This window comes from Bombus pascuorum, chromosome 14 (genome assembly GCF_905332965.1).
Source record: "Bombus pascuorum chromosome 14, iyBomPasc1.1, whole genome shotgun sequence".
Taxonomy (NCBI): domain Eukaryota; kingdom Metazoa; phylum Arthropoda; class Insecta; order Hymenoptera; family Apidae; genus Bombus; species Bombus pascuorum.
The window spans coordinates 5634084-5649107 of NC_083501.1; the positions used below are offsets into that span (position 1 = coordinate 5634084).

The 15024-nt window shown below is 38.0% G+C and overlaps 1 protein-coding gene across 4 annotated transcripts in view; it reads left to right on the top strand.

Annotated features, from left to right (window-relative positions):
• The window catches only part of LOC132914090 (venom dipeptidyl peptidase 4), a 292561-nt gene that overhangs the window by 269962 nt on the left and 7575 nt on the right, over positions 1 to 15024 (top strand). For all 4 annotated transcript variants that reach the window (XM_060972911.1, XM_060972908.1, XM_060972909.1 and 1 more), the window contains one exon: positions 1179 to 1373. In XM_060972911.1, coding sequence (XP_060828894.1) covers positions 1179 to 1373 — 195 coding nt within the window. The remainder of the gene's footprint in view (positions 1 to 1178; positions 1374 to 15024) is intronic.

Genomic DNA, 15024 nt, shown 5'->3' on the forward strand with positions numbered 1-15024 from the left:
AAATATTCAAAGATACGATATCCGTTGCAATATAATTTTTATTTCGAGTTATATTAATCGGGAGAGAATAGCAGTATTAAATCCGAGATTTTTCTTGGTCGAACGTTTGCCGAGATATACGAGAGAAACGACGAAAAGAAAGAAAGAAAAACGAATAAAGTTACGATGAATTGTTGGACAGGTTAATTGATAAATTTGATCGAGGCCGAACTCGGCCAGACGTTAATTCGAGTTTCGAAAATTGGATTGTACGACGAAACTCGTTGCAAACGAATTAGACTGTGTATAAATAGAAACGCACGACTCGATTGAATGATTGAATTAAAGTGAATAATTGAATTAGGTTTTCTTCGTCTATTCGGCTGAAATTGTTTGATAATTGTCTGACATTCGTGTGTGCGTGTTGCTATTGGAAATAGAAAATTTACAGTCTCCAGCACCCAAACGTCACAAATTCGATTATCCAACTCTGATTAAATTAAAGATAAAAAGGGGAAGGGAAAGGGCAAAAGCGAGACTACATAATTTCATTCGATCGTATTTTGACAAATATTATCCGCACGATGTTATACGTTTGTAAATTCAATCAAAAGATCAAATGAAATTTATTGCGGATACCGAAGCTCATTACATCGATATATTATATTATAGCAATTCATAATGGCGTTACACGATGTGACAATTTATTCGTTTCTTATAAATACCACAGTATATCATTTAATTATCAATTAGTTAAATTATCGATGCATATAATTTATATTTCTCATACTACTACTTCAGAATCTTTTCCATATTAACGGCAGTATTATCTCTTCGATAATGTTTCGGTCTGATCAAAATTGCGTTATACTACTTCCTATAAGCTTTCTTCATGAATAAAACGTCATTAGCTTCGATAGTATTTAACTTACATTTACGTAACGTGTTCGACGTTACAACGTTTTACAAATTTCCCCGAAAGTTACAAATATTTTTATTATCTTTTAAAACGGATGACCTTCGCACAGCAAACTCATCACGATAATTTGTATTGCAAATATCGTCGATTGTTCTACCAATTCTGAAACAAACTATAGACCTCAGCCTGATCTAATCCAATCTCTTCGCAATGCTATAACCCCAGGAGCAATAATCATCCACTGGAGTATTTGAATTTATCAGGAATTTTCTTGCGACAGATACGGAGGTCCAGATTCGTATCAAGTCACGGAGAAGTTCAATGTCGATTGGGGCACGTACCTTGTAACGAACAAGAGTATCATCTATGCAACGATCGACGGCCGTGGTTCCGGTCTAATGGACAACGGCATGCTGTTCGCTGGATATCGAAACTTGGGAACCGTCGAGATCGCTGATCAAATCAACGTAACCAGGTGAGCACTGTCTAGATTCCTTCCATAAAAGAAGCAGTCTAGTTACTTTGCATGCTACATCGTCTGATACGGTCGAGTCTATTTCGTTTTTTCGTAAGGCATCTAAAGTGCTGATAGAATTGTAATTTCAACTCGAGGACCGAACCTAATTCGAGCTGATCTCCTGAACAGGAAGTTTCGATCCTATAACGCGATTATAATTCTGTTCTAACGAGGGTGTTCTAAATCGATTTCCTATAAATTCGTCGTCTCTGTATCTAAGAAGAATGTTTATTAAAAGTTTAGTAAAAGTTACGAAGAACCAAGGCTATTCGTGAAACACGGCAGACTTTTTTACTCTGGTTATGGTTGCTCGTGATCGGTTTTAGGCACCGTGTATATAAAGGGCTGGGATTAATCGGGTTGGCCGTTAGAAAAACCGTGTTTGCATCTTAAACGGGATAGTGCTTTAAATTTTAAATATGCCGGGTGTAATTTGCTTTTTTCATCAGGGAATATTGGCGGTGTCAGTGATTCGTGGTGGATGTGATGGTGAAAAATGCAAATGGATTTTAATGTCGTAGTTTCATCGTGTGCCGTTCGCAGCGGCTTTGATCGCGACGCCCCTAATTTCGTTGTTCTACGATCCATTCCCTGTCACGCTCGCACCCTCGCATTTTCTCTATTTACATGTAAAATGTCCCCGGGTGCAATTTATCGAGTACCGCTTCCGGTCGCTTTAAATGCAAAAAGACGCACTGCCCTTGTTATTCTATGCATTTTTAATGCTCGTACGTCAACAAAAGGGAGGCCGATTTATATTTGTGCGGGCTGGTTGGTTTTTTATGATTTCGAACGACTCTGCGAACCGATATTGCGGCCGACATCGAGATAAGTCAATTTATGACGTGCCCCCACCATTCTCTGGCTCGTTTTCTTTTTTCTTTTCACTTTTCTCTCTCTGTCGATCGGTTGATTTATTCGATTGATAGAATGCGAATTTAACAGGTGCTGTACAAATTTAACGCCGTTTTATCAAACCAGCCAAACGCGAACGTTACACTGCAGTCAGGTCTGTAAATCGAAGTCCTCGAAAGTATCGTCAGCGACGCAGCATGAATTATCCTATTAAAAAAATGATCCAAGTTACTCTACTTTTTAACGTTCTAAAGGGCCAGAATTTTGAAAGAAAAATTTGTCAGTTGCCATTTTTACCATTTTTGCCATTTCATGTAAGTTGTGTAAAATTCTTGGTCTAATTAATAAATAGATGTATCTCATGAGAGACGCAAATTAAGCGATAAGTTGATATAATCGAAAAGATGAAACTTAGGTAGAAAATTACTCTATCTGTTAAATATTGTACATTATTATATATTTCATATATTTTTCTATATTACGTGCATTTTGAGTATTTTTATATCTCTGAAGTTCTTCTAAATTCATAAATATCCGTAACCTAGTCATCTTTTAGAAATAATTAAAGCAAAAACGAACGGAGAATCCATTATATTATCCTCGGTTAGTATAAAATGAATATTTACCGTAAGTTCATTATCTGAGTCTCCTGTTATTTCATTAAATTTCCTATAAATGCGCAACGACTCGCAATTTCAAGATAACCATCATAAATAAAGCTAGAAGTTCTATTTGCACAGTACTGTATATTTATCTGCAAAGTTCTTCAAACTCGAAATTCAGAATGAATTAATTTCGAGTCGAACTGTACCAACACTGGTCGCTCGGAACTACAATAAAAACGAGCGAGATGGACAAAATTACACATGAATTCGTGGGACAGTGATCACCAGCCAACAGAGAGGGTTAGAATGGGGCGAAAAAGTTGCCAAGCATCGTCGCGGCGCGGAACTGAAACCGCGACGCGTGCAAAATTAACGACGCAGAAACGACAGCCTCGTTTTTCGTCTCGCCCCCGTTCCCCACATTCTCCAGCCTCGAAATTCAAATACTCCTATTTTTCTTTTGCGCCGCGCAACACATCCACGAGCTGCTGGCTACCACAGAACGAAGAAACGCGAAAAAGACGCGATTTTTCGAACAGCGCGAACAACAGAGTAAATGGTTGTGGGTTTCTTAGAATTCCCAGTGCAGCTAGCTAGCGAATCTAATTATAGGGGAACCGTTCCGTCGTCGTGCTAGACGCTGACTTATCGCCAGCCGACGCGGTAATCCGCTAATCCACCTAACAAACTAGCGCCACGACGAAACCTTACTACTCCAACGAATTCGAGTCGCCGTGATGAGTCTCCTTTCTTTCGAGATCAATTTAGAATTAGTTTGGGAGTCTGTGGATTATTGCTAGAATGTTGGGGAAAATTTCAATTTGTTGTGAATATTTATAGACAAGTAGTTAATTAATACCGAAATAACTAAAATGACTAAACTTATAATTTTCAATCCTTATCCCTAATACTAGAGTCTTTTATTTCTGGACATCACTTTCATTTCAACCAAGAGGAAACCTTGTACAATTGGAACGAGAATTCAACAATTCTCGTATTTTCCTCACACTTGAGAGATTTTCTACGGATCGAAAGATACAATCCGATGGAAAATTGTCGCAAGAAACGCGACGGAGTTGAAGAGGTTGTCTAAACTTCGAAGAATACATCTTTCAACAGCCAGCCAATGTTCTCTTCTCCCTGATATCTCTAAAATTAAATCATGTACCCTAAACGATCTTCGTTTTCTCGATCCCATTAATCACCAAATGTATACCCCCAAAGGAGCTTCCTCTAAAATTCGAGCTGAAGAAAACAAGAAATCGATCAGGGGTAGTAAAATCGATAGAAGCGACAGTTTATCGGTCAGTTGCACGAGGAGGCGCTTATCTTCCGGCAGTTATTGATTCCGGTTCGGTTATCTTGAGGGAGGATCGCCGTCGAAACGGCGGACGGATGCACGCGGAGAACCGTGAGGTATATTTCGTGGGATGGTATTCAGCGTTCTATGGTCGAGCAGCGCTTCTGTTGGCCAACTTAGAAGCTGGTATCCACGTTGCAATGTTTTGCTGGCGCGTCGCAGCGCGTTCAGCCAGTAAAAAGCGAGTCGTGAAATTGGAAGCCAGCCAAGCGATTGCGGAATCGGCTAGCTCTCTTTAACCTTTGGCCTATTGCACGGGGTGTTGTCGAGCCTGCGTCCCTGTCACCATCCACCAACCCTCTTTATTTCATTCTTTGCCCCTCTCGCTCCTCGATTCTTCCTTCTTTCGCGCCTAATTTTTTACCCTTCTTTCTTCTTGTCCTTCTTTTTTACCCTTTTTATTTTCTTTCATTTTTCACTCGTTATTTTCTATTCCCCTTGCTCACTGTCTTTTTTTTTTTCCAAGCATAACTCCACACCCACATCGTTCACTTTTTTATCGACGTTTCTCATCCCCCAGTGTCGCCCCTCTTTCAGTTTTGTTTCTTCCGTCCCTTTTTCTTTTTTTCTTCCCTTTTTTCTTTTCTGCTTCTTCGGCCGATTTGCGATCCCTATCAATCTCTCTCTGTCTGTCGTTTGTTCTAGCGATGGGAATGACATCCTCGCGATGGATTCCGACAGGAAAAGGTTGATAGAATCGATAAATAAAAGAGCTTCTTCGGAGGGGTTATCTTCGATGAGACGAGAAAGTAGGGAGATTTGTTGTTGCTAGATGGCGGATATTTATGGGGATTCGTATTTTTAGGGGCATTATTTATATAATGGAACGTTGGTAGAGAGTTGTTTAACCCATTCAGTATTAAATCAGGTGTGATAGTATGAAGAGGGATAATTGATTAAGGCACTGACATAGGTTGAAAATTTCGAGAAACTCTAATTTTGTAGAATTTATCGTACGAAAAAGAAGAGTACTGGATTGGCTTTGAGAACCGTAGCTTGATTCAGTTGCTGAAACATCGTGTATATTCCAGAATATATTCTAGATTATTATCAACGTAGCAGCAAAAGTCTAATACAAAGATCACCAGTACTTATATACGTACAACCAATTTGAAATTTTCTTTTCACCGCTGTAATATTTCTATCGACGAAACAAATCTCTGCTTGAAAATTCTAATTTTGTCTTCGTGAAAATAGGAATTTGCATAAGCATCTCTAGTCTGCTTATTACGTTTTCTGTAGAATATCAAATATTTCTCTAGCTACGTCTGCTGTTTTCATTATATTTTATTTCATATATATATATATACTCTATTCATCACAAAATATTTTGCACCATAGTATTCCGTCATTTTTTTTGAATGAACCAAATTTCTTCTATTTCCCGAATTACGTGGCTTCATAAAAATAGGAATTTCCACAAACATTCACGGTCTAATTATCACGTTCATTATAAAATACCCAGTATACCACCAACTATGTCGTCTCTTGTTTTCGTTACATTCTCGTAATTACAGAAAAATTCTAGCTAATCCCTGAAAAGGTACAATTAAATAATTCCTAAAAATGTTGCACGTTTATCCACGAAGAAATGGGTCGAATAGAATTTCCAGAAGAACCACCAAATTAGTTTCATCAGTATCTAGCCTGTGTCGTGGTTTCACGCGCCCCTATTCTTCCACCCTTGTCAGCTACTCTGGAACTCGTTTTCCCAGTGGTTTTTTCCCGGCCTTTGTTCCGTCATCGAACCAACGATGTTGCTGTTCCTGGTACGCTTGATCGGTGAATAACCGACCCTGTGATCGAGAGATAAATTCTTTTTTCCATCGGGGCTTCGAGATCCATTTAGGTGCGGATCGAAGGGGATGAATATTACGTTTACATCGAGGAACGATGAATTCGACACGATGTCTCTACATGAATAGCAGCGGGGTTTCGTTACAGCTTTCGTTTTAGAAATGGAGCTTGTTATCTGCTTTTCGCGATGAACTCGAATAGGCATTTTATATAACTAAACTGTTGCGCTTATCTAACAATGTTTAATGCTTGAAACTTCGCGCGAGCTTGCACGCGAAAATATCCGAAGAACGAGCGCCATTTCTCGCAGCAACTTTTTCATACTTTCGTTAGAAGATAATGAAGTTGTTAAAAAATATCTGGCAATACAGAAACTAGTATTCCAAGCGAGTACGACGGGGTTTAATTTTCCATTTTTGTTTTTTTTTTTTTTTTTTTTTTTAGTTGCTAATGTCTATCGATCGAAACTGATTCACTGAAGGTAATTGTAGAAAATTGGAAGATTGTAGAATTGATTTTCGATGAAAAACTCGTTACGACGAATAATTATTGCCAAAGTACTAGCAAACAATCGAGGGACAGGACAACGAAAAAATCTATCCACCCTTAATTACGAATCGGTATAAAATGGATCGTGGCTCGTTAGAAATATTAGGTTGTCCGAAAAGTTTCTTTCGTTTTGTGAGGAAATAATAGTCGCATAATGTTTTTTGTTTTATATTATTTTGTCAAATTACGTACGATCCATTCTGTTCTGTCGACATAAACACCGCGACATTTCACACACTTGGTTTTACGTTTATATGAAGGTGCACTGTTCTAAAAAACACGTTTGCGAAAGGAAGACACTTTTCAGACAGCCTAATATTATTACGTAAATGAGAAACGAATCACGATCGTTTGCACGAGCTTGTCAACTCTGATTATCTTCGGCTGTAGCATCTCCAGTTAGATGCATAAAACAATAACGCGGCGAAAAGTCACAGGCGTAGGATATCTCGCGAAGTCGGAATATTTAACGAGAACTGCGAGGAGAGACGAAGAACAGAAAGCGAAACGAGATCGAGGTACAGAGAACTAAATAACATAAAGAGCGAGTAAAAACTGCACGGGAAAAAAGTGCGGGAAAAGGAATACAAAGTGTGAAACAAGTGTGAAACACAAGTAGAGAGAGAGAGAGGAAAAGCTACAACATAAGAATGGAGAGGAAGAAAATGGACGAGACAATTAACTGAGAGTGACAAGTTAATAACGAGAACGAATTGAAATGTATTATTGTTACATTTAAATACAGTATCAGCTGCAAGGATTTTCTGGCGCGGATGTATTATCTCTCTTGCCTGTCTTCCCTCCCTTTGATCTCTGTGCGTCTTCAACATCTACCAGACCGGCGTCGAAGTTAATTACATACAGTGCCACAAAGTGGCACGAACCGGTGTCGGAAACAGTTGAGTACACAAGCTACGTCGAATACTATTATTCGCGACGATAAAAGATAGTCCCTTGATTGTTCCGTTTCACTTCATAATGACAAATATGATGTTTGAATAATCAGCAGAAGAATAGACAAAGGGTAGTGAGAATTTCGCTCGTGTCCTTTTCGCTTTGATTACGCTGGCTGTCGAAAGTTTTCAGCGTAGGTTATAGCTCTATCTCGATATAAATTATCGAGTTATTCGAGTTGTTTTTGATTAATTTTATTTTTTTATTTTAAATCAATTTTTAATTTGATTAATTTTTAAATTAATTTTATTTTTGATAGAATTTTTCTTGCAGAGCTTTCATATAAAGTACGCAGATTTTTAAGCAAAAATACGGTGCATATTAGCAGTATATACTTGTGCAGTGAACTCTTATTTTCAGAAACTTTTTGTCTCACAGCTACTCTTTAATTGGAAATTTTTAGCAGCCACGAAACGCGTTTTCTAACAGGACAAGAAGATCAAAGACTATCCACCGTGACTAATGTCTACCTCGACAAAGGCAAAGTTCGCCACGATTGCCAGAAATGGACAAAATTTGAGAACAGCGTACAAAACGGGACGAAAGTGTTTAAAAGAGATCCTGCTTCCCTTTTTGACGACCACATTGCGACAAGTGATCTTCCAAATTTCTTATTGCACGATGTTTCATTAGCTCGGATATGTTTCTCGACAGCAAACGAGATGACTGATCGCTGAATAAGGATGGAGCGAAAATCGGCGACATCATAAGCGACTAGAAGGAAAAGAGGAATGGGCGATGAATACGAAAGAAAGAAGAGATTGCCGCTAGTTGGAAAAAAGAATATTTTTGCGGCAGATCAATTCAGCCGAGGCACCCGCCTTTGGTTGGTTGTTCCGTTAAAATGCGGGATCACAATGCCAGCGGCGGATAGGGGTGAAATATTTCAGCGCGATGCTCGAGGAGATGGAGAGGACGCGTTCGTCGGAAAAAACGACGGCTCGATTATTTTCGAGAGCCTCGGATTTCAATTTACCATGTTCACCCTCTGCTCTCTCTCTTTCTCGTGTATTTTCTCTTTTATTCGATCCGATGTGTGTCAATTTGCGTATGTCGAAGTAGCTCTTAATTGAAAAAGGAAAGAGGAAGGGAAAGAAATAAAATACAGGAACGAGTGGAAAAACAAGCCGGCAGGGAAGAGTGGAGGGAAAAAACCGAAAAAAGAGTGGCGGCGTGAAAAAATAGGGGGCGCGAGAACAAACTTAACCCTTGTCGCCCGATGTTTGCGATCAACTCTGCCATCCACCGCGATTGCTTTCCTGACCTTGACTAGTATTTAACACGAGAACCTTCCCTTTTTTTTTTTTTTTTTTTTTTTTTTTTTGGAGCAAGATAAGAGAAAAATAACAGATTCGAAAAATATTATTAACAGATGAAGATTTTCAAATGTGAAAACTTAGTTATACATTATACATACTTCGTGATTTTAAGAAGTCGTTGACCCGGAAATTATGTAATGAGAAAATATATGATACACTTTATGAGATATTACGTACTCTGATCAACTTTCCGAAACATTCTGCATGTGTAACATATTTGGAATATAATATGAAATCTGTGTTCTCCTATTTACATGTAATTTACAGCCATGTTTCATTCCAGAATTGAAATCCAACATAGGTTTCTTTCCACGTATAAACAGCGCGATAGAAATACAAATCCGAAATAAAAAGTGTAGTACGGTAAAAAAATACTAAAAATTAGCAGAACTACGTATTCAGGTGTAACAAACACTATTTGACAAGAATAGACAAACAAAGATATACAACGAATGAGCGAATTAATTTTCAAGTGAATAAATTTTCACGTATGATTCTTACCAATGCTTTATCGACTTTTCGAGCAATTATTTTTTACATTTATATTACTTACTTACAGACAGATTACTTACAGGTTATATTATCGAATAATCGTCAAAAAATCATCGTACAATTTTGTCTATCGAGTGGCGAACTGTTCATCGTCGCAAGGTTAGAGAAGCAGATAGTTGAAGGGGTTGAAAGTGCTCGAAAGTTTGGAAACTTCGTTGATTTCCTGAAATTACCGTGGCAGAGATTTTCGTGTTAGTCGAGGGTGATCGTGCCAGATTCGTACGCGAACCTAATTCCCCTATGAGTTAAATCAGGTATTCAAAGGTTGAATCTCGTAGATCCTAATTAAGGAAAAACCATTCCGCGAATCGAAGAAACCAAACCTTCTCGATTCATTCGTCAGGGTTGGAATAGGGGTTCCGATACGTCAATCGGCCTCAGGCACGAAAGCAGCCGAGCTTTCGAAACTTTGATTAAACTCCAGACCACGCTAGGCACTTTAAGCTAACGATTCTCTTCGATCATGCCTGCTAAGTGACGAGAAATAGTAATTCATGATCTTTCCGCAATTTTATCCTACGTGAAGATTATTTTTAGATATGACACCGAAACAATAAGGGAAATTGGTCCATGTGATCTGATTAATTTTGAGAAACGAGATTATTCGTCTATGGTTCTTTCTTTCCTCGTTTCCTCGTTTCTTCGTTCATTTTTCTTCGAGATTAGAATTCTTGAAGTAATCAAAATGACCAATTCGTAATTTTTCATGAAAGCTTTATGCATTTGCAAGGATGCGTTTTGGAGGATCTGAATGATTTTTTGTACAAATATTTATCGCAAAATATTTTTGTAGAAATATTTTGTAAAACAATATCTTCGGTAGAATACAAGTTTCACAAGAGAAGGGATCTTTATCTTTTTATAATTTTTTTTCTCTACACCACAATCTTTTGATAGAAATTTTGCTACGATACTAAACATCCCTCTGTCCATTAAAACGAAAGCACAGGAAAGAATGGGAGCATCTTATTCGAATTTTTTGTTGGAAATTTTACGTTTTAGTCGTCCAATATTAAACGCGCTCAAACAACTACGGGTCCATTTGACTCTTAGCACGACACAGAAACGAATAAGATCGATCGAGAGTGGCGAGGCAAAGTGGAGCATGGCCTTATTCGCGAGTGACTCGTTAAAGATCGAAGACAACGCGCATCGTCCGAAAAAAAAGTGAAATTCTATAGGTGAGAAAATCGATGGTCGATGCTGAAAGCTTAGATGCTGAGAGGAAAACGAAACACGAGAGGGAAAAACATTGGTAACTGTAGAAATAGAGTTTAACGGAGGTTGACTGGCCGATTTACGAGGTAAATAAATTTCACGAAAAAAGAAATCCATCCAAGCAAGAGTCTCTGCTATTTCTGTGGGTATCCGTGTGTCCACAGTTCCCTATGGAACCATTATTATTATCGAACACGCGAAATGCCACGAGACAATGGTCGTGGTGGAGATTCGAAGAAACCGGCTCCCTTTTACCCCTTCCGACCGGAAATCGCGTATTTTCTCTGGCAGTGAGGATGTCGAATGCGTCTTCCAGTTGACCAAGCGGAAATTTACAGCAATACTAACCATCCTTTGGTTTCGTTCAAAGTTCGATACGGCGGGCAACTCCTTTTGTCATATTTCCATCATTTTTCTTGTCATTGTCAATTGCGAGGAAAAGTTGAAGATGATACGAGAATCATACCGTTACGTCACTTTTATATTTTTGTCGCAATCTTCGCTCGACTCTTGTTGTTATATGTATTTCCTTGTTTTATTACGGAATTGTAACATAATATTCGTCCATTTTCTTCGTTCCGTGACGTAACGTCATTTCTTCGGGGCTTTATCAATTCCACGTACACAAATGTTACGTATCATTTTAAAAGCTATATTTCAGCCAGTCATTTCGATGAAAGTTCGTTACGAAACGCCCAATACTTTTTTAATGAAATTTTAAATACGTTGTTATATATAAAAGGAAGGAAATTTTCGATATATTTCGGTTTTATCGAGAAGGGAAAAATACGTGGGAAAATTATGGGCATCGTATAATAAATATCGAGTAGCGATATAAATTCTTCAACGTTCGTAATTCTCTGTGTTTTACAAGCGGTATAATCATATTTCGGTCTCGGTAAAAGTCAACATTAATTTCGTCAAAAGGTATTTACAGTGCTAGGCTATAAATATTAGGACGTCTCGTGATATCATTTGCAGTTGGCATAAATTGAACGCTTTTCGTTGTTTTTATTTTCTAGTTATTTTATTATAGATTTTATTATTTTATTTTATTATAAATCTGTTATTTTACGCGCATCATATTCCAATAAACGTAACCAACACAATATGAAGACACAACACAAAATAAATATAAAATTGTTTTTAACGATGTTTTCCATGTATATCCTAATATTTATAATCAGTAACGCATTCGTTCGAAATAATTACAAAAAGAAAACACGACAAATAAATTCAAATCCCTCGTTTCGACCATATCCGCGAAAAGGTTAAATCAAACCCATTCTCATATTCTGTGTCACAATTCAAAACGCTAAGACGGTACAAAGGAGGGAACGGAAGCTTTTCTCGGACATGTAACAAAAGCAGACAGGACATCCAAACTCTGCGAGTTGGCAAGTAGAATGTCCTGTCGCCAATCAGACGCGGGTCTCGCGTTTAAAGTAGCCTTGACACCATCGCATGGCCCCAGGGTACGATGTCGTGCAGAAATCACAGAGATACACGTGGACAGGATGTCTCGGTCCGGTTCCCAAAGGACTATGACCCGAGCGTGCAGGACCTTAAACTCCTACCGCACCCTGGACCTTTTCTCCCTCCGCACTGCGTCACTCTGACTACAACTGGATCTGGGTTAGCTGGTAAAATCAAAGTCCACTGTATGCGATTTCTATATTCCCAAAATAGAAGTTTCCCGAGACGGATCTCTGTATCCCAGATCTTTCTTTGGAAACTGTCCAAACGTATACTTTTCTGCTTTCTATAAAATGATGCAAAAGTGATTCCGATACTGGCATTGTTTGGGAAACAATTTTTCGGTGTAGTACAAATAGAAACGTTAGATCGATATTTTTTTTATAAGATTTCATTTATAGAGAGCGTCGCTTTTTGCTTTATTCATTTTTTTTTTTTTTTTTTTTTTTTTTTTTTTTTTTAATGTAACTGTCCGAACGTATATTTCTGCTATATACAGAGCGATACAAGAGTGACGCGATGGTAGCATTCGATGTTTGGAAAGCAATTTTTGTAAACAGCTAAAATTCCAGTACAGATCAATATTTCTTATATGATTTTATTTATAAAGAATGTCACTTTTTACTTCATCTAGTTTTTTCTAGAATGCAGTTGTCCAAACAGTATATTTCTGCTATGTACAGAGTGATGAAAAAATGACACGATACTATAAACATTGGATACTTTGAGAAACAGTAGGAATAAAAATATTGGTATGGATAAACTTTCCTTGGTAAAAAGGTGTATTACATTGATATTAAATTTGTTAGAAAGAGCAGCAGTTTCGATACAAAGCGTATTAAATAGAAAACTAGGGATAGTTTAGTACAAATTATGGAATTCGTCCTTCTATTCATCCCTAGGGGATTCGTCCCTAATTCACAGTAAATTATCCCTATTAAACGAACGAATTTACGAATAGGATAATGGGCGCTGTGTTATCCACCATCCACGTTGAACATATTTCGTTAAATGAACATTTAAATAAATACTTAATCCTACATTGTCCACGATTATCTACGTATAAACAAAACATCAAAAGCGAAGATATATTTTCACATAGTCCATATCCATCAGGTTAATTAGCAAGAATAATAATTACCTACTGCAACGACGAAAAACACAAACACACAGGAAACTACATTACCCCAGAAGCGTATAAAACAGCGCAACGTTTCAGATTAATTTCTGCAGCTCCACTTCCCATCACAAAGATTCCACAGAATCGTATATTTCTCACATCATCCAAGGGAAGAACAACGTTACACCGTCTAAAAGGCTCACAAAGAATCTCGCGTTCCACTTTCCCATCCTCTCTTTATAAACTTCTTTCCCATCAACAACCGCGTTTCCATGTTCACAAGGTTGCGCAAAGAGAACAACGAAAGAAAGAGAGAGCGTATCGAGAAGAAGGTAATACACGGGGAAAACGTCTAAATGGCCATTAAGCTACCACCAGCCGTAAACACGGAGTTCGGCTTACCACTATCTAACAGAAAATAAGAGAGATAAAGGGGAAAAGGAATAGGACGATGTTAAAATTTGAAAGCGCGTCGCGATCCTCTTAGTTACCTCGACTCGCTCGTAAAAATCGTTTTTAAAGGATAGTCGTGGTAAAATAAATGTCGTCCGCCGTTCTAAGTGCTCCACCAGGCACATGCATTATGCATCCGAGTCCGAGTGTCCTTCGAGCCTCGAGGAAGATGGATTTCGCGGAAGTGAAAGGGGATCCTGTGTGTCTGGCATCCGGTGAAAAATAGATACAACGGATCGAGTACCTGTCCCCTTCTCCGACAGCTTGTAAAACACGTGTCCAATTTTTGTAACCGCATGGCCGATGAATCTAGCTGAAAATTCCCCACGAACGTTCGAACGATAAAGAAGATGGATCTAGGACTACGATCTGGCAATACGATCTGATCGACTATCACAGGCGCCTGCCGCTACTTTTATCAGCAGGAATTTGATAAAAATTGCTGGATGGATGTGGATAAATGGATTAAAGGAGCTAGAGAATAGCGAGGGAAGAATATTCTAAAGGTGCGCGAGATTGGAGATTGGTTGGGAAACGAAAACGGAAGCGGCTGGATCGACGGCGTCACGCGTGACGGCTGATGTACAGCGAGAGACAAAAGCATTTTCCTATATTTCAGATTAGCTTATCGCGAAAACAAAGATGTTTGTTGTATTATCGAATATGATTATTAATATATTCCAATATGCGTATGTACAGTGGCTACCAAAGTATTTGCGCGCATATTCTTATTTTGCGAGGAAAGATGAATTTTTGTCAGCTTCTATGTTTCAAATTTTCGCGGTAATGTAAGAGTACTATTAAATGTTACAAAATTTAATATAGTATTCTTTTTATTTCTGTCTTCTAACTGTACGAATACTTTTGCCAAACTCACTATAGGCGCCAAAATATGTCTATGTGTGCACCGCGTGTGGCTTGTACTACTATCGCTCGTAACATTAAACAATATACTCGGATTTTTGGAGGATTCTTTTCAAAATATTGTTATTTGTCTTTCACTTCAAGTCCCCGCCGAATTCATGTTACTCTTTTAATAGACTGCGAATGAAATTCTGAGAATAATATAAAAAAGATAAAAAAACGATAGAAAAATTCCATCCACTTAAAACAATATTGAGCGATACGATGGAAGGAAAAATCATAAAATCACAATACAATAAAACAACTTTCTCAATTATCCGCACGAAAGAATGATAGACACACGAGGATTAATAGATACCTCCAACCCCTTACATTTGATGAAATGTATTTTTCCATTTTTCACCTCCGTGTTTGCACTCCATCTTTTTATTGCAGTCGTAGTTTTAATGAAGGTGAGATAAATCTGACGATAAAAACAAATCTCTAG